The sequence below is a fragment of the Gouania willdenowi genome, chromosome 5 (genome assembly GCF_900634775.1).
Source record: "Gouania willdenowi chromosome 5, fGouWil2.1, whole genome shotgun sequence".
Taxonomy (NCBI): domain Eukaryota; kingdom Metazoa; phylum Chordata; class Actinopteri; order Blenniiformes; family Gobiesocidae; genus Gouania; species Gouania willdenowi.
Genome location: NC_041048.1, coordinates 18,135,643 through 18,162,893, shown reverse-complemented (window position 1 = coordinate 18,162,893; position 27,251 = coordinate 18,135,643). Strand labels below are relative to the sequence as shown.

General features: G+C 38.0%; 1 protein-coding gene across 1 annotated transcript in view; it reads right to left on the bottom strand.

Moving 5' to 3' along the window:
* Positions 1-27,251, bottom strand: part of LOC114463045 (voltage-dependent calcium channel subunit alpha-2/delta-3-like) — a 52,309-nt gene that overhangs the window by 17,872 nt on the left and 7,186 nt on the right. The window contains exons 5-19 of the mRNA XM_028446281.1: positions 25,974-26,033; positions 17,423-17,585; positions 16,835-16,966; positions 15,106-15,166; positions 14,865-15,015; positions 14,181-14,255; positions 13,989-14,078; positions 11,270-11,383; positions 9,786-9,864; positions 5,851-5,984; positions 4,093-4,110; positions 2,899-2,970; positions 2,200-2,280; positions 2,050-2,124; positions 166-249 (exon numbers count right to left, since the gene is read on the bottom strand). Of these exons, the coding sequence (XP_028302082.1) occupies positions 166-249; positions 2,050-2,124; positions 2,200-2,280; positions 2,899-2,970; positions 4,093-4,110; positions 5,851-5,984; positions 9,786-9,864; positions 11,270-11,383; positions 13,989-14,078; positions 14,181-14,255; positions 14,865-15,015; positions 15,106-15,166; positions 16,835-16,966; positions 17,423-17,585; positions 25,974-26,033 (1,389 nt within the window). The remainder of the gene's footprint in view (positions 1-165; positions 250-2,049; positions 2,125-2,199; positions 2,281-2,898; positions 2,971-4,092; positions 4,111-5,850; positions 5,985-9,785; positions 9,865-11,269; positions 11,384-13,988; positions 14,079-14,180; positions 14,256-14,864; positions 15,016-15,105; positions 15,167-16,834; positions 16,967-17,422; positions 17,586-25,973; positions 26,034-27,251) is intronic.

Here is a 27,251-nt window from a genome sequence, read left to right as displayed (position 1 = left end):
ATTGCACAATTCTCTAAAACTATAAGGTACTAGTGTCTCCATCTTTAAAAGAATAACAATTTTATAACCTAGACACAAATTTGAGAATAATTCCATGTTTTAATGTAGGAAAATAAATTATATTTATGTACAGTGAAGACTTAATTTGTTATTTTTTGGACGCACAATGTCATCTTTGTCCTCCCACTCCACCTCAGAGAGATCAACGCTGCTGTAGTTTGGTTTCCTCCTCTTCTGACCTTCCTGATACTACACAGAAGACAAAAAATTATTGTAAAAATCACATCTTTAACATGTTAACTAATCAAGCCAAAATACACGTTTACAGATAATAGTCTGATGGTCAGTGTTTTTCCTTAATTTGTTTCTCCAAAGACAAAAGACTCACTGTCAGCTCATATTTAGACACAGCATTTTTTTTCTTGAGTACTTATGAAGCAAATCATCTGTGAAATTAACACTGTCAGGTAAATGAAATATAATTAATAAGACTGATAGATAATTCACGCTCAAACAATCTTACCATAAAAGGGACTGTACGCAGCAGTCCCAGCTCACATGAAACATTAAGAACTACAACAATCCGTGTACCGTTCCTTCTTGGGTTATACTGTTTTAAAACCAAATCAAAATAACAAATAAACAGTGTGGTTATTTTGTTTTACTGACGTAAAACTAAGACAGAAATACAGAAAAATCAAAAACCAGATGAGCAGCCTTTTTCTGTTTTAAATAAAATCTTCTGTTTGTGTGATATTTGGATATTTATGGGGAAACTATGGAGGAGAACTTCACGTTTTATTCTTACCACAGTGAGGGGACCGTGTGGTAAGAATAATGCCTTATATCTGTAAAGCGCTTTGAGTCTCTATGATAAAGCACTATATAAAATCCAATGCATTACTATTATTATTATTATCATAAGTCACATTACTGATGAACTGGTGAATTGAAACGTTATTAATACATAAATAAATCAAAACAAAAAAAAACGATGTTTTGTAAAACATGCACATGATCTGTGATTAATGGAACCAGAGGTGGTGTAATGAATCTACTGGTGCTCCTCGTTTCTTGTGATGTGTTGCATAAAGTGTGTGTTGGCGGCTTAGTTAACTGTTTTGGCAAAAGTGTCAAATGTGTCAAAAAAGTTCTAACCTCTATTGTTCCTCACACCAGCCTCACAGTCGATAGTCAGTCACCAGTTTATTTGGAGATTCACAGATTCGGACTTCCAGCATCAATAACTGTTTAACGAAATTTAATCGACACACAAATTACGCTTCTTTGCCATCGGTGTGAGGTGGACAACATGCTACAAGATCATTTTTATCAAACGCAGCAGAGAAAAAGTCTGCTCCCATCTGTGGGTCCTCTTTGTGTGGGGAGATTAAAACATGACGCTTTCATCCATAGTTTTTGCTTAAATGTCCAAATATCACACAAAGACTTAATTTTATAACAGAAAAACGCTGCTTGTCTGGTTTTTCATTTTTCTGTATTTCTGTTTTGGTTTTAAGTCAATAAAACATAATAACCACACTTTTTCCTTTGTTATTTTGATTTGGTTTTAAAACTGAATAACCAAAGAACGAAGGCTACGCGGATTTACAACCACAGCCACAGAGATGCTCACAATGTACCAACACAGACCGACACACACAGAGAGAAATAGCACTAACACTGGCACACACACAGATCCACAAGCACAACCACAGCTCCCGAGGAGCCACAGGTCCCGGGAGCGAGTGGCTGTGGTCTCTGTGAGTGTTAAGTTACCTCTGGGAAATCTCAGGCCAGCCAGCCCTATGAGCGGCCTTTATCCCTGCATGCATACATCAAAGGAAAAGGTGGGGATTACAGACTATACGGGTTAATGTTGTCTTCTGACCAGATAACACATTTGTTTCTGTGTCCTCATTGGACTAAATACGTTCCTTCATTTTGTACAACAGCAGGGAGCAAACAAAAAGAAGGAAAACCAGGATAAAATGTGGGAATGCTGTGAGGCTGATCACGTGTAAAACCAGCAATGAAAAAGTGTCTCACCAGGGGACGGAGATCCGGATGTGTCAGGATATAGCCATTGTTTGTGATGGCAAATGCATATCCATGGATTCCTAACTGGAGACAAAGAGTTGGATTTGTAAAGCAGAATCTGAAAAAGTGCACGAGGATACATTTCTGCGGGTATTGTACCATATGCTTTGGGATGAGTGTCATCAGCTCCTGCAGAGGGATGTCTATTCCCACCACACCGAGCAGAATACCCTGATTCTTCTGCATGAGAACATTCAAAACACACCACTTGTGTAAATAAAGTTTGTTCAGTGACGAGAGGCAGCAGATTGCAGAAATGTTGGTTTTTTTAAACTTGAGCAAAGACTCACTCGTCTCAACTTTTGGATTTCATTTCTTCTAAAACACCGTTAAAAACCCCTATTGCTGGCTTATAAAGCAATACCCATTCTACTGACATATATCACAGTATAGTGTGATGACGGCGGGTTTAACTTTGGACAACCTTCAGACTTGGTTTATTACAGGAACATAACGAAAAACGAGCAGTGAAACTTCTTCTATAATGTTCGGTCAGAACCAACATTACCAGGATGATCAGAAACACATCGAATGATACGTTTGTCAAAATTGTCATGGTGTGCAAAAACTTGCTTGAATTGTTGACGTTATCTCCTTCAAAGAAATAAAATGGTGGATTTCAAAGAGGAAATAGCACATTTTATTTATAAGCGCTTTTCACGAGCACCCAAGGCTAACGTACGAGCATAAAACAACAAATAAAAGCACAATATCACAACATGAACATAATAGGATTTGAACAGGACGATGAGGTGGAGGGAGGGGGAGGAGCCGAGGGCGTGAATGGGATTTACTCACCGTTTCATTCTTTGTGCTGAAGACGGGCATCGCCACAGTAGTGGTCAGACTCACACCCGACTTGTGTTTCAGCTTTAAAAAGCAGAAAAAAACAACAAACATGTATTTATTTGAATTCTGGTTCACACATAGCTGACAAGAACTTCAAATAATATACAAATGATGTACTGAAAAGGAGGATTTGTGCTTTTTTTTCACTACAGACGTTATTCAGAAAAGTAAACAACCTAAACTCAAACCAACCGTGACTAGATTACTGTATACCAGCAAGAGTTTACAAAAAAAACAGCAAAAAAAAACCAAATAAAAAACCCCCAACTTGTTATCCTTTCTATGCCAGGCTCATAAAGGGCATCATACAAACCAACCGTGAACGCAATGGTCCAAACATTTGTGATGTCACACCTGAACCCCATCATTCCTCCTGTTCTCTGGAGAGTGAAGGCTGACACAGTTCAGCACATGAGCTCTGTTAGACGTTAAAATAGACCTTGCACGACACAGCTGAGCATTCACTTCACTGGTGTGTGTAGTGTGTGTGTGTGCCTTCTTATGTATGTGCATGCAAATGAGATGGTAAGCACCCTGAACTGTTGTGTATACACATCCTGCTGAGTAACAAAATGAAGAATAGATGGACCTTAAAATTCATTACACACAGGGAAAGTGAAAACATCCAGACACACACACACACACACACACAGGTACACTCATGGACACCTAACCTCCTCCAAACCCCCCCCATCTTTCCTTCTTGGTCTCCCCTCCAATGTCAGTTTTATTATGGGCTTTAGGAGATAAAGAGCAATGATCCACGGGATGATGAATGGTGTGTCTAAGGCAGAGATACGAGCACACACTCCGACACTACACAGCAGTGTGTGTGCATGTGCTGCAGTGTGTCCTTGCTCGTCGTCTCAGTGCCGCAAAGACGCACAACAAATGCTCTTCTACTGTTTAGAGGAGGGGAAAAAAAACCTGCCCTCACTTTTAAATGCTAATGGAATATCTTACAATATGCACTTAACTTTTGATTTACCTTCTTATTTCCTTGCAGGGTACGAATAGACTTTTCTGCACATGTTCCCATTCTTCAGAGCCATTGTCACAATAACTTAGCCAGATTTTGCACACACGTACGTATGATAAACTTGTATATTATCCAAACTGGTGTGATCACATGGTCATATTTACCTTATAAGCCTGGGAAAGCTGCAATGAGAAGAAACACAAAGTGTGAGTAAAAAGTCGAGCCCGGTCTGGACACAGATGTATGTGGTGGGGGTGGATGCACGCAGGCTAATGAAGCTCATAATGAGGAATCATTCAGCAGGATGAAGAGTGATGAGAAGAGAGGAGCCCTGCACGTGCGCTCTGAAACTGTACACTACAAAGACCCACACATGCCAGCAAACATCTCAGCAACACCAAAGGCTTTGGATGCCTAAAATAAATACATAAATACTGTATTTATAATTTAGGCTGATGTCATTGAGAAGCTAAGCTATAACATGAGGACAGCCTTTTTTAAGAACGCCACGATTATTAGAAAACTGACACAATAAAAGCTGGAACTGATTACAAAAGTTTAGTATGTATGTGTGTATGAATGGGTATGAATTGTGCATGAATGTTGGTGGTGGTCAGAGGGGCCGTAGGCGCAAAATGGATACCACGCTTCAGTTAGTATGCCCCAGGGCTGCTGTGGCTACAATGTAGATTACCACCACCACTATGACTGATGTGAATGAATATTAGTTTGTGTATCGCGCTTTCATTTCTCATTGAAAAAAGCTCATATAAATCCAAGCCATTAATATTATGACTATGATTAATGATATGAATATTTGCTGTTGGCAATTCAATTATCAATAATAATAATAATAATAATAATAATAATAATAATAATAATAATAATAACTAAAAGAATGAATGAATCTGTGCTTTTCCTAACCCTGCGGTGAGGAAAACATACTAATCCACACCAGGGAAAAGTCACAAATTATAAACAGTGAGTCCAGCTATTTGAGTGGGTGGCACACTTTATTAAAATATATTCATTATTTTCTTATTCATTTCAAACTCTGTTTAATGCTTTTATTGCTGATCTGTAAACTTTCTGTTGCACTTTTAATCATGTTAAAACATATGGAGTTGCATTGTGTATAAAATGCACTCCAGTACATAAATACATTTGCATTGCCTTTTCTCTACTCTAGGACAGTGATTCTCAACTGCTGGGTCGGGACCCAAAAGTGGGTCACGGACCTGTACTTGGTGGGTCACAGACAGCTGGTCAAAAATAAATAAATACTTAATGTCTCATGTTGGACTTGTCTTTTAATTTGAAAGAAATTTTTCTTTTGACAGCCATGCTGTGAAATGCATGATGCAAAGGAAAATTTATAGATTTATGTTTTAAAAAAGATTATATGTTATGTGTGTTTTCAACAGCTGTTTTGAAAAAAACTAAATTTGGTTGGTTGAATTCTAAAAAAATAAGTGGGACCCAATGACAAAATGTGGGTCCCAGAATGAGACCAGTTGAGAACCCCTGCACTAGGAAAACAACTTTAAGAACAAACTGGCTGATCAAAAGTTTCATCATTGATCACTAATAACTCATTTATCCAACATTTAAAATAAAATGGCTGCTGGAAAGTAATAACTGCTCCCACAAACTTATATAAGCTGCTCTGGGTTCTTTCAGTGTTCCTCTGTCTGTGAAGCTGCTAAAGATATAATATTAATACAGAATACTTTCATTTGCATATTGCAATTCATTTTTCTTGAGTTCCCTTCAATGCACTCATGGCTCATACATATTGAGAACCACTTTAAAAGATCGTTGCACTTTCACTTTCAGCCAAAGGTAAATGAATTGTGGCTCACAGATGTTTCAGACAAATATGGAATAATCTTTGAAGATACCAACTCTGTCTACAGACTTACAGCACTGTCCACGTAAGCCTCCGTCCACACCGTGTCATGCTCGTGATCAATAACTTTAGGGCGGCTCATTACATGAAGATACCTCATCACATTCTCCTGCACATCCGCCAACGTTGAAATCTGACTGAAATATCCTAAAAGAGAAAAAAACCACAACAAACGCAGGCCTATACAACTGAATACAAACCCAAACAAGTGCAATACATGTGAAGTTAAAGCATGTCATGTTGTGTTTAGCTGCTTTCTGTCACATTCAATTTACACACAAATTTTAGACAAATCTTTGAACACAGATATTACACTGTCATTCACAAAGGTTCAAAGCTGGTGTATAATTAAATAAGTACACAATATCATATTGGCCCTGCAAGTAAAGACACTACTTTAGGAGGAGCCCCCCCCTCCAGAATCCCATTGCCCCCCCAGCAAAAATGACCTGAAACTTTGGTTCATCCTGTGTTTTTCTGTTGAAAGCGTTGCAGAATGACTGGAAACTTACAGAACTGACCTCATCAGTATTTTAAAAGAAAAATGAGAGAACATGAAACCAAATCCTTGACTTGTATCTGTTACCTCTGCCAAGGAGGTCATTTTTTCATCGGCATTTATTTATTTTCCTGTTTGTTTGTCTGTTAGCAGTATTACGTCAAAGGTACTTAAAGCTGCAGTCAGCAACTCTTATGAAAGTGACGTTTTGTCATATTTGCTAAAGCTGTCACTATGTAAGGACAACTTTACATGAAACTAGTAGTTTGTTTGAAAAAAACAGGCTCATTGAGCCCCCTCTGCCAGAATGCACTGCGACCGAGCTAAAATCAGAGTCAGGATTGTGTTTGATGGGCTGTCTGACAGCTGTTGCTCATAGGCCCCGCCCCTTTCCCAGAGCTAGAGCGCCATCTTTTTTACAGTGTATGGTCTGGAGGAGTAGACGTTGGAATTGGTGACTTTTCTGCTTGAAAGGTAATTACTACTGCTTGATTCACATTATGTTTGATTTGTAATTGTTCCACTAGAACTCTGTAGTGCATGTGTTGTTCATGTGCATGCAGCAGCCTTCATGTGGGCTGCTGTAAGTGACACTGAGTTGTTGTTGCTGCTGCTGCTGAGGTGTGTGCACATTGAGAGAAAAGCGCTGCAGTAATATGCTTTTAACAGAGCATGTTATATTACTGTGATGTTGCTGTCAGACTAACGTTAGCTTGTTAGCTCCTCTGAGGGAGGGGCTTTGGAATGTTTGGAGGCAGGGCAAGAGAGCAGCAGGGAGGGAGGGGTGGAGAGGGATCTGAAAGTCGCGGACTGCACCTTTAACAGATTTTGACATAATTATGACCAAAGTTAGACCTTAGACCAGAGATTAGTTTGAATAATCTAAAAATTCCAATCTCTCACCATTGGTATCTCGATAATTTATAAAATTTCACTCAGTTATGTCAGGTTGGTTCCTGAATTACCCCAACGAGTTTCATTTCCGATCTGATCTAGATTGGGCATTTCATAATGATTTTTCAAAAAAATGGGGATGCCCATACATTTGGACCTATACTGTATGGTTATTAATGGGGATAGAAATGTCTTCCAAGCCTCTTAAGTGTGAATAATCATGATCCCTGATCCAGATAATTGTGAATATCTAGAAAAGAAGACATTTGGCACTTCAAGGGGGGTTCGCGCTCTTACTGCTTTTGTTTAAAAAAGATAAATAAAAATAATCAGCTTATACACAACTTAAACAATGATTATTGTTTATGTGATTTGAATGTTCATTTGTGGGCTTTTTATCGTATATTACAGTATATATCAACTGTATTTTGTGCTTGCTGTTGTTTATCATAAACAAAATTATAACAATATATAATATGTGTTTTTTCAAAAAGCAGCTTTCAGGTGATGAAGCCATAAATTTATGCAAGTCACTCGCTTGCATTTGCCACTTTGCTCAGGATGGCAGCTTCTAATTGGTTAATTCAACAATGTTGTTAAAGTTTGGATTTTGTTGTTTATTAAATGTGAATATCTCTTTTCTAAGTTTTGAGTGGAAAGCTCACATAAACCCTCAGGGAACACATGCAACTTCCTCTCGTGGTGCATTTGAACTTATAGCTGAGAGACACCAGCTGGGTTTTGCAAAAAAAAAAAACACTCAAATATTGCTGAAAAGTTTTTACGCTTTCATGAGGAAGAATTTAAGACGTTTTGATATTGAAATGTGTCGCAAAAGCGCTATGGAAACACTTTTTTCCGCAAATACACGTCACAGAACGTGACGTACATGGTCACATGACGTGAGGTACCTAGTCACATGACCACTTCACTTCCGCATTATACTTTAAAATTATTACTGCCACATTAGACAGCAAACAACAAAGGAATAGAGTTTTATAAGGGGAGGGTCCGTCTTCCTGCAGTGAAGGGGTTTCATGGGAGTTGCAAGGCTCCTGCCCAAAACAACTTTCAATGGAAACAAGTTTAAAGTGCAATTATTTTTTGTCGACATTTAGAACATCACTTTGTTTTATCAAAAATCTGTAAAAGAAACACAGCTACTGATTCATTTGTGTTGAAACATTAAGTTCAGTGATCATTTTAAAGCTAACTCATGCAGGAGTTTAAGTTTTTTCTGTTTGATTGGCAGCAGAGATTTAAGGGGACAAATGATGAAAAATCCACTTTTGCAGTTTTTTTGATCACATGAGGTAACTTGAGTGTCCACCAGCACACAAAATGTGAAATAAAACCATCCAGTCATCCTGTTTCAAATTTTCTTCTTTGTGATTGTCACAAGAAAAGAAAATACCCTCCCCTCCGCTGGTAACTCACCCCCAGTACCTGATCTATCGCCTCGTATCGCTGATTCTGACGTGTTTTGTGACACAATCGACGCAGCGGTTTGAACAAAACAAATGGTTATCACTTTAAATGCACTATTCATGTAGTGAGAAGAGCAGAAGAGGAGGAGAAAGTGAGTGTGTACGAAACTGGGGTGGACTTCTTCCCAGCACTTATCATAGACAGCGCTGCTTTCATGGTGTAAATGATCAACTTACGGAGTTACTAAAGGATGACTTCACTCAGTCAGAATGTAGGCTTCTTCAAGAAGTTAACCGCTTTAATTTAGCCCCGGTAAGTTGCAGCTGCAGCCGTGTCACTGCAGCGGGAGGGAGAGGCTGCTGCCTCGGCTCTACACTCTACACACAGTGAAGAACGAGGTAGGGAAGGGGGAAGTCTATGCAAATCCAGGGACACACCCGCCATAACAGAGCGTTCTCAGAGAACTCGATAATACAGGGTATTAAACCTCTTCTGTTGCTTAATTCATGTTATGTTTTGACCAAACACCAGCACAGATATGTCATTTATACCACAGGGAACTGTCTTAGAAGGTGAACATTTTTATATGTCCCCTTTAAATGACGGAAATGCCAACCTACACAAAAACTAATGTTCAAGTACAACCAAGTACGTTATTTTTGCACTTGCTATCCCTGACATAACTGACTGTTTCTGTTAGCGAAGAATGACATTGGTTCGACTTGTTTTCCGCTCCTTGTATTGCAAACAATATTCGGTCATTTCACAGCGGGGATGTGCATGGGGATCGTCGTTCCCCAATCACTGTGTAATCTGTTTTTCCTGGCAGTGACTTTCCCTTCCAGAGGGCGCTCATCCGAAGCGGTGACAAGTGGAACCCATCAGCTGCACACTGCCAAGAGGTAGACTCTGACAGGAAGAGGGATTAGAGTGGATTGACCTCTGAACCCCCCCCCCCCCCAAGTGCCACTTCATTGCCTCTTGGCAGGAAGCGCCTGAGCTACTACGTGCATGCACAAAAACCCAGACTTGGTGCATAACTGCACAAATGCTACATTATAAACTCAAACCCTGTTTATAGTTTTGACATAAAGCTGTTGAAGAGAGTTTATCAAAAAGTCTCCAACCTTTGTTGGCACAAGCCATCCATTTCAGGTTATCAGCAAATGCAGACTCTCGTCCGATCAGGTAGGGGAAGATGCGCACCTGTTCAAAGGAGAAAAATGTCACAACTTCCAGGGATGAAAAGATTGCAAACAATGTAAGGTCTATTAAGAGCTTAATCCACTTGTTCTGATTTTATCTGTCTCTAGTGCAAACCGCAAGAAAGCTGCATCCATTCACAATATCAAGGGAAATCATTTATTTTCATTGATTTATTTATTTGAATTAGGACATACATATTAATCAATGTGTCAGCAAACAGCGTCAACATAAATATGCCGGAGTTAGCACAATAGCTACATTTCATCCGTTGTCCTAAGGCAGGTAAACATAATATAACATACAGTTGAACAATAACATTTAACATACAGTTAAGCAACATCACACAATGAGACGAACATTAAACTGACTGACGACAGAAAACATGATTACCACATATATTATTTACAATAAAAAAACAACAGTCAGGAGTTAAAAGAGAATTTTATCTATGGGTGCATGACTGCTTTGTTTTCAACCAATTTTGAGAATTGCTTTGAAGGTTTGGTAATTGTCACAGTTTCTGATGTGGAAGTGTATGCCTCAGATAGACACCACCGTTCGGCTAAATTAAGCCTGGTGCCTTTTTACTAACAGTCTCTTCTAGTGAAGGCTCTGGTCCTTATTCCAGTGTTAGTTTTTTTTTAATATTTAAAATCCATAAAAGGTGGAGGGGCAAGCCCATTTAGAACTTAAATTCCTAATTAGCATTATTTTATTTGTGCAGTTACATTTAATTAGGTTTCCTCCTTTGTCCGGGTTTGGAGGTGTGAGGGCATGAGGAAGCGTCTTTTTAAAAGAACGCAGTGTGACACTTTGCCAGACCTGCACGGCTCATTGGCTCCAGATGCTTTGCTTAGCATAAAGCATATAGGAAACAGAATGGTTGCTATAGAGAAACCCTGGGGGTGTACAGGAGGGATGGAGGGATGGAGGGGAGGTGGGCTAGGGCAAACACGCATATGCTGGATGAGACTAAACAAAAGCCCCAGAGCTGCTGCTTTTATTGCTCTTTGAATAGCACAGCAGTTCATTTAATTTCAACAGCATTCTGTTTTACAAAGCAAGCCTAAAAAAAAACGACTAATACACAGTTTAATGTCACGGAAGGAAGGTTGGGACTGCACAGAGGGACTTCATTTCCCATTTTGATATTTTACCCCCAGTGAGAGAAATGCCCTTAACATGTCATTAAATCTCACTAACATGGATTTTAAAATTATACATGTGCATGAATGGTAATCTAAAAATCGAGCTATTCCCTCAAACTGCGGACCTGTGTGGTATCCAAAGCTATACAAATATCGCTCATCCATGAAATATGCAGTGTTAGCGGAAAGCAGTGACGCTGCTGGAATAGCATTAGAAACAAGAGTTGAGAGAACAAATCGGGGTTAGAAGAACTCACCTTTCTCTCAGGCCAATTGTACTTTTCAAAAACGTCATCGTACATTTCAGTCGCTCCGTCGGTCACCAGCATTATCGCCTGACTGCACACACTTCCACGGCCAGTCTGATTAAACTACAGAGAGATAAAAACACACATGTATATATAAGGAAGCGTGTTAGAACTGGCATTAAACTAACAACATACTAAGAAGCAGCAAAACATTCTGTAAATGTGATGAATACTGTAGTGATTTATTTTAAATACCATTAGAGCCCTCAACAGAATGGGTTAAAAGAAAAATAAATGAATCTTTTGTTATAATAAGGAAAGGTCACCTCAGACTGTCTCCTCACTCTTTTAATACAGTTCAGTTTATCCTTATCTCACATATTGTAATGTAATTTAGGCAAATACATTTCCTACTCCTCTCCATTAAACCTTGCCTCTCCAAAAGTGTCTTGTTATAGGATTGCATCTCGATCAGTGTCCATGAACATCCCATAATGCAATGTGCTGAACTTTTTTTCTGTTTACAGTGGAGATCGAAGCTTTTACATCTTTTTTCGAGAAAAAAGATCTTTGATTTGGGGGCAACACTATTTCTTTATCAGATAAAACATTTTCATCTGCAGCAGCTTTAATTGGCGTTTTTTAATTTACTTTTCTTACATATGTATTTGGATTATACTTTCTTTTGTTGTTGCGAGACACTTGAAAAGTCCATATTATGCTACGTTAATGCTAGGCTATCTTAATCTTATGTCTGTTGTAATAAGCACTTCTGACTTGTTGCCTCTTCCTGCACTACTTCTTATTCCTCTTTTCTTGTCTTTATGTATTTTTAAATTGTGAAAATACATTTAAAACACAATACAGATTTGAAAATGGTTTGACAATTATTTTGTGTGCCACACATGCATGAGGAGTGCAAAGCTCATCAAAGGTTTCATCCATAAACAACCATGTGTTCTCCTGAATCAGCAAAAACAGTCATTGGCGCTGTAAAGATCAAGATCAATGTGCGTCATATTACTGCAAAGCCAGAAGGTGTGTTGCAGTGATAAAGGCTTTTTCGACTCCATAACAGTGAGAACGCCAAGACTCAAATGAGAGACTAGTGACCAGATCAAAAGATCAATCCTAATTGAATGTGAGACGATAAACACGTGTGGCACAATGTGATGTATGATATCATAATGTAATGTTAAGCACAAGGTCATAATAAGTGATGCAATGTCACAGCAGCACAAAAAGTGTCCTGCATTGTCATCAACTGTGATCGACCAGGATGAATTAAAAGTAAGTCTTTCTGATGACATAAAGTCACTGAATATATCTGTGTTGGGTAAAAGAGTTGACATTTTTCTTAATTTGTATTAAAAAAAAGGAGATATTATTTACATATTATCTTCATTAAAAAAGATTTCACTTAGTGGACACATTATCATTTAAACTATAAGTAAAATAGAGGTGTAATAAACAGGAAATACTAAGAAAATAAATGAATTCTTACACTCCTCAGTCCAACACAGTGATTGTTGTCTGCAGAGTTTATTATAATTATAGAATGTGTCCTACTAACTAAAATCAGATAAAAAATAATCCACATCTAGTACAGATCAGATTGTCATGCTTGTTTTTTTGTTGTTTTCGGTTTTTTAACTATATTTTTAATATTTCTATAAAGTTGTAAACACATAAGCATCTCCACACTTAAAAGTCAAATAAAAGCATGCTTATTTTTCCAACTCCTTTTTTTCTCGTGGTCTTTTCCAAAAGCATTGTATTGTATTATTACCGTGTCTTTACTGCTTTATTTGGACCACTTCTTGGATGAATAAACTATCATGTGCTATGACATTACTTTCCCAAATTATGTCTAAATACAATAATAAATGTTTTGCTTTTGTTTCAAATTTGAAATGTTCTCTCGTAACGGGGAAAAATGATACACCAAACACAGTGTCAGTACATAGACTGTCTCTGTGATCTGGTCTCTGATAGGCTGCCATATGTTTTCATTCACTTGGCAGTATAGTACAACAGTGCATTCTAACACTGGGCGACTGGCCTCCTTATTTCCATATTCACTGCAGGGCTTTAATTAAACTGACAGACACAGAGGTAAGAGCTGCACTGCCTCAGCTTTAGCTGCGCCGTCAATGCTTGCCTGAGAAAAGGGAGATAAAAGGCGTGCGGCACGAATGCAGGCCTTATCTCCTTTGTGCTCCAATCAGAGGCGTCGTTAATCATTGACATTAATTAGAGCTATTAATCACACTTCAGAATAGATGTGTCTGTGTTTGGAAGGCGTAACTGGGATTGCACTGAAGCGTTGTGACAGGCGACGCACTCCCCAATCGTTGGAGTGTGTTTGACCAGACACAGACACTGTCCTACTTGTGATTAACTGGGAACCAGCAGACTGTTGAACCTGGATCCTTTCCGTCCCTGAAAACAAACGTGGCTGCAGAAAGAAGTTTTTATTTTATTGAAAAAATAATTAAATTAAAAAAATTATGCCTATTTTGGTCCATTATCTTCAACATGAATTTAACGATAACTAATGAAATTTGTATCAAATGGTAAAAATGTGGACAACAAGAACTCATTAATCAACACACAGTGTAACAACAAAGGAGCATCTTTGAAATTACACATTAATATTGATTGTAAGCATTAATATTCATATTAATGTTATTATTAAACGCTGACAGCTGACTGTAGTGTAACTTACATCGCTGAGGATTTTAAATGCTTCAGTCAGAGCTTCACCCAGCAGGCCGATGCCTTTGGCAAACAGCTTGTCCAGATGTTCACGGAAGTGCTGTCACAGAGTGCAAAGGAAAAGCGCATTTCCGCGATTAACAATAACTCATGTCTGTGGGTTTTTACATCTAGTCAGCGTTTTGAAACGTTAGAACCTCACCTCTTTGTTGGTCATGTCGGCTCGGACCAAAGTGCCATTTAAACAGGGCTCCACATAATGGATCTCCTGATTGTACTACAGAAAGACAAAAAAACATATCTCAGTTCTTCCTTCTATACATACCAATACATAACCATAATTTATTTTATTTTATTTTTTGCTACATACAACACATAAACATGATTACAGAAAAAAATGCTGACAGGTTACCATACACAGTATTTACAAATCTTATACATTATAATAAAGTAAGTGTGTGTGTGATATTATAATTATAATAAAGGTATTGAGCTATTAGAGGGTGAGGGGAGGAGACAATAACAAGTTAATAATAAACAAATATGTTGGGGAAAAGAACAATATGTACAGATATATATACTGTATATAAACATACTGTACACATACAAAATAGATATAATAAACAAATAAAAATAATAATAATAAAATTGAAAGAAGAGATGGGAAAAAATAAATAAATAATTGAATTAATAAATAATAATAAATACATACAAACTTTAAGAAAAGGGGATAAATGATAGTTTCAACCTGGAGACCGGCACCCAGGCAAACTGAACCAGCAGACACTTGAGGGTCTAAGGGGGACCCCACTAACAGGAATTCTCTATACCTCCTTTTTTCCTTTGCTTCTTTTTTTATTTTAATCAATGATCATTTGAAACCTACAGCAATGATGTTGAAGAAGTCATCATCTCCAAGTGTGTCCATGATGGAGGCGACGGTCTGTCTGGCAATGGTCAGCCTGAGTCCTTTCATGCTTCCACTAACATCAACTAAGATGATGACATCCTTAGGAGACGTCGCTGCCTGGATGTACCTGCAGGCAGGAGAAAGACACTCACTGTGTTACTGAAGAGAGAAGAATGAGCCAAAAAAAAAAAAAAAAAAAAGGGTCATGAAGGCTTACCACTTCCTGTTTCTGGAGTCAAAACCGATGACGCCGTGCTCGTCTGGGTGCCACTTTACTCCTGAGAGACAGATCAGAGATTATATTACTTCACTGAGATAATCTATCTTTGTATTATTTATTTGGATTTCCAGCAGCTCCTGTGAGCTGGTATAGGCTGGGGTTCTCAACCTTGGGCCGGAACCCCATTTGGGGCTGCCAGTTGCCTTTAAGAAACTAAGAATATTTTCTGAACAATTTGAGCCCATTTTTGCTTATTTTCACCCTTTTTCTGCAACTCCAAACTTACCATACTTTAACCTATTTTGATCATTTTTCTTGCCATATTTTTTACCCCTTTTAATTCATTTTTGCTACATTACTCCCATTTCTGCCACTTCTCCATCAAATTTAAATGCCTTTTCTGCACTTTTTTCCCCCCACTTTCAAGACATTTTGGCACTTATGAACCCTTTTCACTACTTTTCCCACCTAATGTTGCATATGTTGACTCATCATTGCCACTTTTAACCTCTTTTCAACAAATTCCATTCTTATTTTGCTAATTTAACCACATTCACAATTTGTCATGCCCATTATTTGCCAGTTTAAACTAATTGTTCCTACTTTTTCAGCCACTCTTAAGCAAATATTTACACTTTGATCCCTTTTTACCACTTTTTCTGTCTGTTTTTGGCCACAATAATTTGCAACTTTTAACAAATTTCTGTGGTTTTTCCCACCAAATGACATGTTCAACCCATAGACTGTAAAAAGAATGGACGGGACAATCTCCCTGGTGGAGTGAAGCTTTTTTTAGAGCTCCCTCTGCTGACTGGCTGCAGTATAGCTCATAAACCCCGCCTCCTCAATGATAACAAATGGGATGTGGGTCAAACTGTAAAGTTAAAATACTTGTTACATAATTTTTTCCAAACCTAAACTCTTATCACCCTACATTGTGTTCAAGTGCTCATTTTTCTGTGAAGTTTGTTTTAAATAAGTTATTTGAGGTTGAAAAATGGGATTTTACATCATATATGACAATGATTGACAGCCGCGGATCTTGCGTAGCTTTCTTTGTGAATAGCAGTTACGTCGTGAAGGAACGCTGAGACGCCATTTAACTAAATATTTGAGTTGGAATATATTGTGGTTTTGTACTAACCTCTGATCTGAACAAGCCGTTGGTAGAATTTCCAGTGGGAAAGATACTTATGTTCTTGGCGTAGCTGGACTGCGTAAGTCATCAGAGCAGTACGCTAAATGGGCGGGGAGTGTTATCAGGGCTCCTCCCGCCGGACCCTACTGCGCAGAATCTGGCTATAAATTACGTCAAATTTGCAAGATGGAAACGCCCCTAAGCGCTGTATTTTGGCTTCAAGAACGTTGAGTGGGAACAGTTACAGTGCGCTCCCACTGGTTCAACCACCTACAGGTACATTGGGGGTCCCCAGTCTTTGGTACCTTTTATTTTGAAAGTTGCGAGCTGAAAAGTTTGAAAACCACTGGTATAGAGGACTGGATAACGCAGGTGTTGGAAGTAAATTTTAAAAATGACGAGTTCTCCTTTTATCATATTCGTAATACACAAATATCTGTCAAACAATGATAAACACATACACATACATCTGTGTAATATCACTGTCACACCTCTGAAGCTTTTTCAGGTATGGACTAAATGGTTTGTTATAGTTGTGTTGCAGTTGAGAGATACTGTTTAGTGTCACAGAAAAATTCAGACACTCACCGGGGTATTGTCTGAAAAAGCCTTTGGCACTCCCAAAGTACTGCCATGTGAGCGTTGGATCTCTTTCAAAATTATCCACAAACACTTTATTTAAGGCTTCAGACCAGTAAACATCATTCAGAATGTCGGGATCTGAGACACAGAAAACAGAGAAGATGGAGAAACGTCAATCAAACACAGACAATGGTTGCTTTCCTGGAGCCTGTTTGACGTGCGTCCCTTATTGACCCTGGTCACAGTCAAAGAAAAAGAGAGGCTGACTTAATCACCCCCCCCCCCCCCCTCCTCCTGCTGGATGGGCTTTTCTTTGTGCTGTGAGCAGAGAATAGTGGGGAGTCCATTGCAGCCCAACAAAAGCCACCCAGGCAACACGCACACAGAGCTGACAGTGTCGTACCGACAGCGTCTTCTCACAAAGGCTCACTGCTGATCTCTTTACAGTTTACACTCATTATCGATCGCCTCACACTGCTCCTCCTGGGAGGTGGCAGTGATACAGCTCCAGCTGCTATTTCTCACTTTCACCACTTATTCTCAGCCCTTCTTCTCTCCTACCTGTGGCTGTTAAATAACGCTCCGTCTCCTTACCTTTGTTGTACATGTTGGTGGGCACTTGCACCACACTGAGGCTCAGGTTGACAGAGAGGTTATTGAAATGGTCATTGGGCTCCAGGAGGAACTCTCCTCCCAGCTCCACGTTGTTGCCCTCCTCATCCACTTCATTGATTAGCACGGCATTGAAATACTCATACTACAAAGAGAGAGTGCACACAGACAGACAGATATGTCAACAGTGGCAAACATATTCTGTTTTTTATGCAAAAAAAAGGGAACGATAAAGATTTGACATGAAAAACAAGGTGACCTGCAGCCCCCCAAAACAAATGCACAGGACTCCAAACACACAAAATGACAACAAACATATAAAAAAATACTCAGAAACACACAAAAGAACTCCAAAAACATACAAAATGACAGAAAAATGATAGAAAAATGATAGAAAAATGCACAAAATTACTCATAAAACCACAAATATTCCTGAAAAACACAAATACAAATACACAAAAGACTAAAAAAATGCACAAAACAACAATGAAACACACAAAACCACATTAGAAATACCGTACACAAAATTACTTGAAAAACACACAAAAAGACAACTAAAGTATACAAAATGACTCCAAAACCGACAAAAATATATATAAAAAAACCAAGCTTGGTCATTATTCAAAATGTATTCATTATTTAAATTTTGATAATGTAGCCCTATAACCAAACTTATTTTGACATCCGCTGTGATAAAAGTGGCTCATCCCTGGTCTAGATCATCTAACCCTGTCCATTTATTAACCTTCCCTTTAAAGCCGTTCAGGTTTTATCAAATAAACTTCTTTTGGAGGTTACGGCATCATTCCCAGAAATACTGATGCAATACCTTCCAAAAACGCTTTGACTTGAGTTTTGTAAAACCAACTTATTCATCATGTAAGTAAATGAACAACTTCTTAACATTTTTGCAACAGCAATTCTCAATTTGAGTCCAGCTCAATTGTGTGAAATACCATCATGGCTGCAGATGTAGCAAACCATTCAAAGTGGGGTGTGACACGATAATGGATCTGTAGGTCATACATTTGTAATGATTCAGGAAAAATATTATTAGCCATCGAAAAAGTGCTCACTGTAGAGAAACATCTTCTTGAACAGTGAGTAAATAACATTATTATCTCCCTAATAAAGGAGCAAACGGATCAGAAAATGGATGGATTTGGATTAAATAAAATATCCTTAACCTGAAAATATCAGTATAAGACTAACTCAGTATAGAATGTAATTCACATATGCCAAATGTTTAAATGGCAACATAAATGAAAAAATATAAGACACAAAAATTATGGGCTGAGATTTGTGCCACTAGAAACTGAATTGAAATAGTTGGTATTGAATTTGAAAGTAACAACTTGAAATTGAATTTCAAGTTGAGTTTTCGTAGACGTAAACAGGAGTTCCATGAATCAGTGATTGATTGCTCAACCTCACGGACCGGAAGTGTGTCTCCTTGTAGTGACATTTAACTGCGTTGCAGTGAATCTGAATGAGAGATGTAGAAATATATTGAATTTTTGGAATGTACAATTTCAAGTTCCTAATTCAGTTTCAAAACAGTAAATTCAATTTCAAGTTGTTACTTTCAAATTCAAGACCAACTATTCAAATTCAGTTTCTATGACACAAATCTCAGCCCATAAAAAAATATATATATTTTCAGAGTTTTAGTGGAGCCCAATATTTTGTTTGCAAAAGTTAACAAATCAAAAAAGACAAAAAAAAAAAAAAAAAAAAAAAAATCGAGAAAGAAAGAAAAATGTGCTTTAAAACAAAATATTTAAATCTGGTTTCTAATCGTAACACAACAATGTCTGTTCACAGATGTCTTGGTGTTGGGTGTGCAAAGCAGGTTTCCTGACAATGAGTCAAAGATTTGTAAAGTGTGTCTGTCCTGTCCTTCACCGCCTGCCTTATCCTAAGTGAACGGCCTTACTGTGGCCTCTGGTCCTCATTGTCTGCACTGAGAGAGGAGGAGAGACAGAGAGATGGAAGGAGGGAGAGGAGGGCCATTACTCCACAGCATCACTCTCGGGGGAGGCCGAGCGAGCATCACCATCAAGCAGCTTCTGACAGCTCATACCACGGCTGAGCAGCTCTCTGACGAGCTGCGGCAGGGCAGAGGGAGGAGAGGGATGGAGGGAGAGGAGAGGGGAGGGCTGCTGCTTTGAGGGAGAGCAGCTGAGGAGAGAAACGTGCATGCTCAGCAGAAAGGAAGCAGGGTTATTATTACTGTAGAGCAGGCCGTGGGACACTGCAGCTCTCTGAGATGGCCCAGTGATTCTTACACTACAGCTGTTAGCTGGAGGCCACACTGCAGAGCTCTGTCCTCCATTAGCCTATACTGCACCTATACTGTACAGCCAGAGCCTCACGCTTTACTACAACTCTTATCTTCACCTCATCCAAATGCATTTTCATCAAGCCCTGTCCTTCTGAGATGCAGATTGTTTTTAAAATGGAGTGAGTAACATAAATATCCAGAAAAACAATATAAAACAAAACTGAATCCAGATAAGTTAAAGTAGCCTTAAAATTATTAATTTACTCAGTGTTATTGGTAGGGGTGTCCCAATTCGATATCGATATCAGATATCGGTCCGATATTAGCCTGAAAATGAATATCGGATTCAAATTTCCAGATTCTCCGATCTTTTTTAGTTTTTTATTTTTATCTATTTTTCCCCCAATTCATTTCTTTTTTAATTGTATTCAATTGTAGAATACTGTAAATATTATGTTGAAGGTTAAAATGTCTGTAACCAAGTGGTTAATAGTAAATGGGTCAGTTTTTCTCATACCTACTGTTGCTGACTAAATGGTAAATGGACTTGATTTTATATAGCGCTTTATCACCACACTGAAACAGTCTCAAAGCGCTTTACATATCAGCTCATTCACCCAATCACTCTCACATTCACACACCAGTGGGACAGGACTGCCATGCAAGGCGCTAGTCGACCACTGGGAGCAACTTAGGGTTCAGTGTCTTGCCCAAGGACACTTCGACACATAGTCAGATACTGGGAACCCCCAACCTCTCGATCAGAAGACGACCCACTACCACCTGAGCCACGGTCGCCCATTGTTCACTATTTGAGTAACATCACTTGATCAAGTCGTTTCTAACATTCCACACTACAAAATAAGTAATTATTATCTTTTTATCAAAGAAAAAAAAGTATGTCTGATTCATGCAGATATCGGATTAATATCGGTATCGGCCGATACGCAAGGATGCAATATCGGTATCATATCGGAAATGAAAAAGTTGGACATCCCTAGTTATTGGAGTAATCACAACTCTGTGGGTTTCAGAACACAACAAATGTAAATGTTTATGAAATATTTGACTCATTCTTTTTTTTCCCATAGCATCGTCAAAGTGTTTTTCAATCCTTCATAAAACTAAAGACACAGGGAGAAAACAAACATTTTAGTTATTTTTACATTGTTATATTTATTTATTTTGTAATATGATTACTGTTGGATTTGGTGATAAAGATAGTGGTGATACATCTGTTTGGTTACTTTAATTAATGAATACTGACACATATAGTTTGTTTTAAAAATATGAAATAGCCACAAAGTGAGGAAAAAAACCCAGATAAGTTAAAGTATCCTTAAAATTATTAATTTACTCAGTATTATTGGAGAAATCACAACTCTGTGGGTTTCAGAACACAACAAATGGAGAAGTTTATTAAAAATTTCACCAATTCTTTTTTTTGTTTTGTTTCTAGCATTTATTTTTCCTGGCATTGTCAAAGTGTTTTTACTTTAAAAGTCTTTCAATCCTTCATAAAACTACAGAGAGAGGGAGAAAAGTACGTTTTAACGTATGCAAGCAGCGACAAAGAGGAGGCATGACCACCTCAGATATTAGAGGAGGAGAGGGAGTGTACATCACATATACCCTCCCCTAGTTTTAGAATCATTGAAATGCTGGGCCACGTATATAATCAACTATTTAACATCACCCCATGGATCAAACAGAATTAAGCTGTTAAAGTTTTTTGTCTGTATTTTCCTTTATAAAAAAAAAACAAACATCTGTGGCTTCTGTTAAAGACTGATTTTTTTTTAAATTATTTTATCAATCTGCTGATACAGTCAGTATTGATCACCCTCACAGCCAATAGGCCACACAGTGGCTATACTGTGCTGCTGCATAAGACAAACAGGCCAAAACAGGAACAGTCTACAAGTGGCTGACTGTTCCTTTAAAGCAAGAGCAGACGTCAGCTGCTAAAAATGAAAGTAGTGTAGTCTATTCCATAGTATATATGGCTATAGGTCTAAATGTTTACAACATGGAAAAGTTGGTATTATCATTATACCAATTTTCCTTATATCAATAATATAAATATTATCAATAATGCATTCTATTAATACAAAAATGACAGAACAGACGTTACTCATGATGTGGCTCAAGCAGGATAAACCATTGAAGGTGTTACTACTTTTTATGAAATAGTAATACGTGAGCATATTATTCCATGTTATTTTTCCGGGTTTAATAATTCACAAATTTAAGATCTTTGCAGAAAACAAATATAAATGAATGGGTTTCCTTGACTTTAATACGTTTAACAGCTATTGTTCCCACAGTTTAAATTCAGCAGGTATTCTACATGTTGATTTAAGATAAAACAGAACAGTTTGATTAACTTGAAAATCGATCTTTAAATACTGTATTAATTACTGGTAAGAGGATTGTTCAACCAAAGTGCACCTCAGACACTTTTTCCCCCAATCAGCACATCCTTGAACCCGAGGGTGCAAAGCACCCCCCGTCTTGACGTGAGGCAGCTGAGATAAGAGCAGCAGGCTTATCTGGCTGTGGTCAGTGAAATGGGGCGTGAAAAATGCTTGGTGTCAGAGGAAGGCGAGCTTGGCTAAATGATGCCACGAGGAGAGATATCATGACATCACATCATTATCATGGCTGGATATTGAATTTTCCCCATTATACTTTATGACCTTTGAGATGAAGCGTGTGTGTGTCGTAAGCAATAACTGTCAATAGCTTGAAAGATTCTAGAAGAGCACAGGTTATTTCCATATTATACAGGCTTACATAAGAGAACGATGCAATGTACAGAAACTCTGAGTAATTCACTTTCCAACACTGGCCACTTTAAACGCCTTAAAATGTGGAAGAAACTGCAGGACAGTATTGTCTTACTTAAAAATCAGGAAAACGAGCCTCGTTTCAGATGGAGAATGTGTCGTCTCCTCTTTTACTCATTATGTTAATAAGCCAAAGAGTTCCAAAGCCATATTTCAGACGACGTGTTTCAAGGACTAACGACAAAAATACGAGGCTATCAATCATTTTTATTGGATGCATTGTGGTTTTTTGGTGTAACATTTACGTGTTCAGTTCTAACTATGTGTGTACAGTGTAGAATGGGGGGGTGGTGGGGGGGTGGGGGAGGGTGACTGGAGGGATTCATGCAATGTAAATGGATCTATTAAGTGTAAAGGGGCTGCCGTTATTTCAGCGTGTTGTTGCTCGAGTGGGTTTTCCAATCTGGAGACGAGAAAGTGAAACAAAGCGCTAAGCAAAGAGTTTCATTTGTCTTTGTCCACTGGGTATGTGTGAGAGAGAGAGAGAGAGAGAGAGAGAGAGGGAGAGAGACTGCAGAGACTCTGAGGAAGAAGCAGGAGATCTGCAACCACATCCGTTAAATAATGTCAAAGCTTGAGGACGACTCGTGCGATGGAATTAAACCTAAAAGGAGAAAGTGAAGTGTAAGCCTTCTCCCTCTTTTAAAGTACTCGTGTGTCCATTGTGCAAACGAGCATTAAGGCGTAGAGAACAATATACGAGCTCTGCAGCCAAACCTGCCTTTAGTTCTGCAGAGGCTGATCCATGCAGTGCTCCTACACTGCTCCAAATAAGAAATGCAATGCACACAATTACCACAAAGTTCAGCTTAGTAGTTCACACATTTGATGCTCAGGTAGATTTTCTTGCACATGGGCTGCTGTTGGAGTTTCTAAAGGAGAGACAAAATGCACAGAAAGAAGGTCCCAGGTTCAATTCTTTAGGTGCACAGGGAACCTTTCTGTGTGAACCTTTCATTCCGGTTTGATGGGCTTTAATCTGATCAAAAATGTGCAAAATGTGCCTCAAACATATACATTCAGTCATAGACGCCGTGATGTATTTCAGCTCCTGGCCATAAAGTTGAAATCCTTTTTGTCCAAACCAAAGATATCAACTTTATTATCAATCAAGTCTTAGTGAATGAAAAGATGCAAGAATAATGTATTACACTTTGAAGTTTGTAGAGAACATATTTAAATCCAAAACACATTTTTGATCAATGTATACGTATATTGATGAATAACTGTAATTATATATTGATATATTGTAAATGTATATTGATAAATAACCAATCATCTGATAGTTAATTGGAACTGGTTCCAACTGTATAAATGTTGTTTTTGTTTTGTTTTATAGATTGTTTTAGTTGTTGTTTGTTTGCTTTGTTGTAGGATGTGTTTAATCCAGCACTGGCTCTATAGCCAAAGCTAATGGAGATACAAATAAACAAATAAATAGATAATGACAAAACTGTGCTAATATTTAGCTTGCATGTAGATGTAATTCAATTTGAGATTATGGGGTCAACATGGCTCAGTGGTAGAGTGAGTCATCAAATAGCCAAAGGGTTGGGGGTTCGAATCCCGCTCTATCTGAGTCATTGTCATTGTGTCCTTTGGCAAAACACTTCAGCCACATTGTCTATTATAAATGTGGTGCGTGAGTGAGTGTTGGTGGTGGTCGGAGGGACCGATAGTTCACTATGGCAGCCTCGCCTCGAGTCTGCTGCAGGACAGCTGTGGCTACAATAGTAGCTTACCACCACCGTGTGTGGGATGAAAGAATAATGCACATCAATGTAAAGCGCTTTGAGTGTCTATATAAAATTCAATGCTTTATTATTATAAACCTCAACCTGAACCTTGGCCAATCAACCATTGGTCTATCTTATTCTACTGATGTAAAATGTGAATAAAGTTTATGAAAAAACATTATCTTTAGATTTATTTTATTTAAAAAACGTACACACACACACACACACACCCCTCTTTCCCGCCATCTTCCCGTATTAGTATTTTCCCGTAAATATCCCGTGTTTTAATGTAATAATAATTAAAAGATGCCTTACTAAACTGAATGAATTAGGAATTAGATATATCGAGATTCAAGATGTATCGAGTTTTCTATCTTGGCGATATAGAAAACTATAATATTTCATATATCATATGAAACAAAGTTGCTGCTTTTACTTCTCAGAACAACATGTAAAGCTCAGTTAGATGGATTTCTGAGTGACACATATTATGCAGCTGTTTGTTAATAAATGTCCGTGTGGCATTTTGCATCAACAAATTTAACCCAGAATTGTGTTTCTGGTCAGACTTTATTTGATAAACTTAACAAGATTTATATTGTATGTCACTATTTTGAGAAAATATATTGAGATATGAGTTTTGGTCCATATCGCCCAGCCCTAGTAGGAATGTTCACAGCATTTTAATGCTCTACCTGATTCTAATCACATAATTGCATTTAGTAAGTGGTTGACAAGTGGGTAGATTTCTTGTACACCTGTCTTAAAATATAAGGGATACTGGAGCTTGGTTGAGCGGGTGGGACGGCTCGTAGTGGGCGCCAGGAAATTTCCCTTATTTTGAAATCCAAAACTTGACAGGTATGACACACACAAATAATACTTTGTATTGAGTTAGTGGTGGTCGGAGGGGCCAAAAATGCACTATGGCAGCCTCGCTTCCGCCAGTCTGCCCCAGGGCAGCTGTGGCTACAATAGTAGATTACCACCACTAAGTGTGGAGTGAAGGAATAATTCCTTAATTCTGTGAAGCACTTTGAGTGTCTATGATGAAGCGCTACATAAAATGCAATGCAATATTATTATTATTAATATTATTGTGGAAATGCTTTGTGGCTCATTTAAAATGACGTCATCTATAAATTGCAATTAATCAAATACCGCATTATTGCGGACGTTTTTATGTATTGTCTAACATACTTTTAAATTGGTTTGAAGTGTTATTTCAAAGATCTACTATTTTGGAGGCACATTTATATATTTATTTATTTCCGTCATTTGATGCGATCGCTTTAAATACTGACCTCGTGTTGCGCTGAAATAACTCAAAGTTCCTACGCTGCAGGCCTTCCTTGAACGCCTCCTTTTGAATGACGGTGATAGAAAAATAAATAAATAAATAAATAAATAAATAATCAAACAGTGTGTGGTTGAGTTATATATATTATATATATATAGTGCTGCAGTGTGTAATGTTTATATGTGCTCATCATGTCGGAAAGTGAAGGACAAACCAACTCACACAGGCCTGTAAAAGCCTAAAGCCGCTCCTCAGCCTCAGCAACCAACGGCAACGCGGACTGGTTCACTCAAATAAATATGTAAACCCGTGGTTTACATTTTAAATATGTTTTTACACGCACACACACGCGCAGCAGCCTTACCTGCAGGTCGGGGTTGTCCTCGTGCTGACTGTGCGCTTCCTCTGCAGCCTCCACCAGCCGCTTCATGGAGAAAAACACATGACATCAACTCAGCATTACACTTATTTACTTGTTTCGGCATCTGAAATATTTTTTTAACAATATGGCATCTATTTCCCGTTTTTTAAGACCCTTCTTAACTCCCGGAAATATGTAAGCCCGTTTCCGCCACACACACAAAAAAAATAAATAAAAATAAAAATAAAAACAAAATCACTATGGTAAGTCATAATTATGAGTTGGTAAAGTCATACTTATGAGTCAGTAAAGTCATAATTATAAATAATTATATTCAGCATGTGCACGAAGATAGAATGTCTCACAGTGTTTTTAAATCTTGGGCCCGTGACCCCATGTGGGGTCGCCTGGAATGTGTTGAAAGTAATTACTGATTAAAATACATTTTACGTATTTCTTAATTATTCTTCAAATTTAAACAACACACAATCTTAAACAACTGTATTACATACTTTACATTTCTAAATTATAAGTGTGGTTCAAATAAAATGCAGTGTAAAGAAAAGAAGACAAACAACAGCAGGCTATAAAAGCATGTTGTCACGTGGTGCACTAATCCTGGCTCATCTGTATTTTTTTTTACACAATACAACAAACATGATCAAAAACTAATTTTAGAAAAATTATTTGGGGTCGCCAGAAATGTGTGATATAAAAATGGGGTCACGATCCAAAAAAGGTTGGGAACCTCTGGTCTAGTGGTTATTAATAATGACTTACTAATTTGAATTTGAACATACAATCTGTTCCTGTACATCAGAACTTAAATCAGTGGTTCTCAAATACCCCCTTTTTTATTTCTGAATCTAAGTGACGACATCATTTTGCTCAGACTTCTATGAAAAAATCAATATAGAGCAAAATGATGGAGTGAAGTGATAACACGCATTTCAAAGAATCAGTTTGTAAATAAGTAGAATGAAATTGTATTTAGTGCCTCCTGAATATATCTATATCTATTTTTATTTATTTCTTTTTTTAAATCATTTCCGGTCATCTCCCACTTGGTGTGGGACCATATATATCTACATCAGTTTCTAATCTAGATCATTTCCATCATTAATATTGTGAATAGTATTTCTAACTAAAAATAAACACATTCTTAATTGGTTTCATTTGTTAATTTTCCACTTTCTCACTCTTAAATGCCCCCTGTAGTGCCATCGCGAACCCCCAGGGGTCCACGTACCCCCATTTGGAGAGACACTGCTTTAAATAACT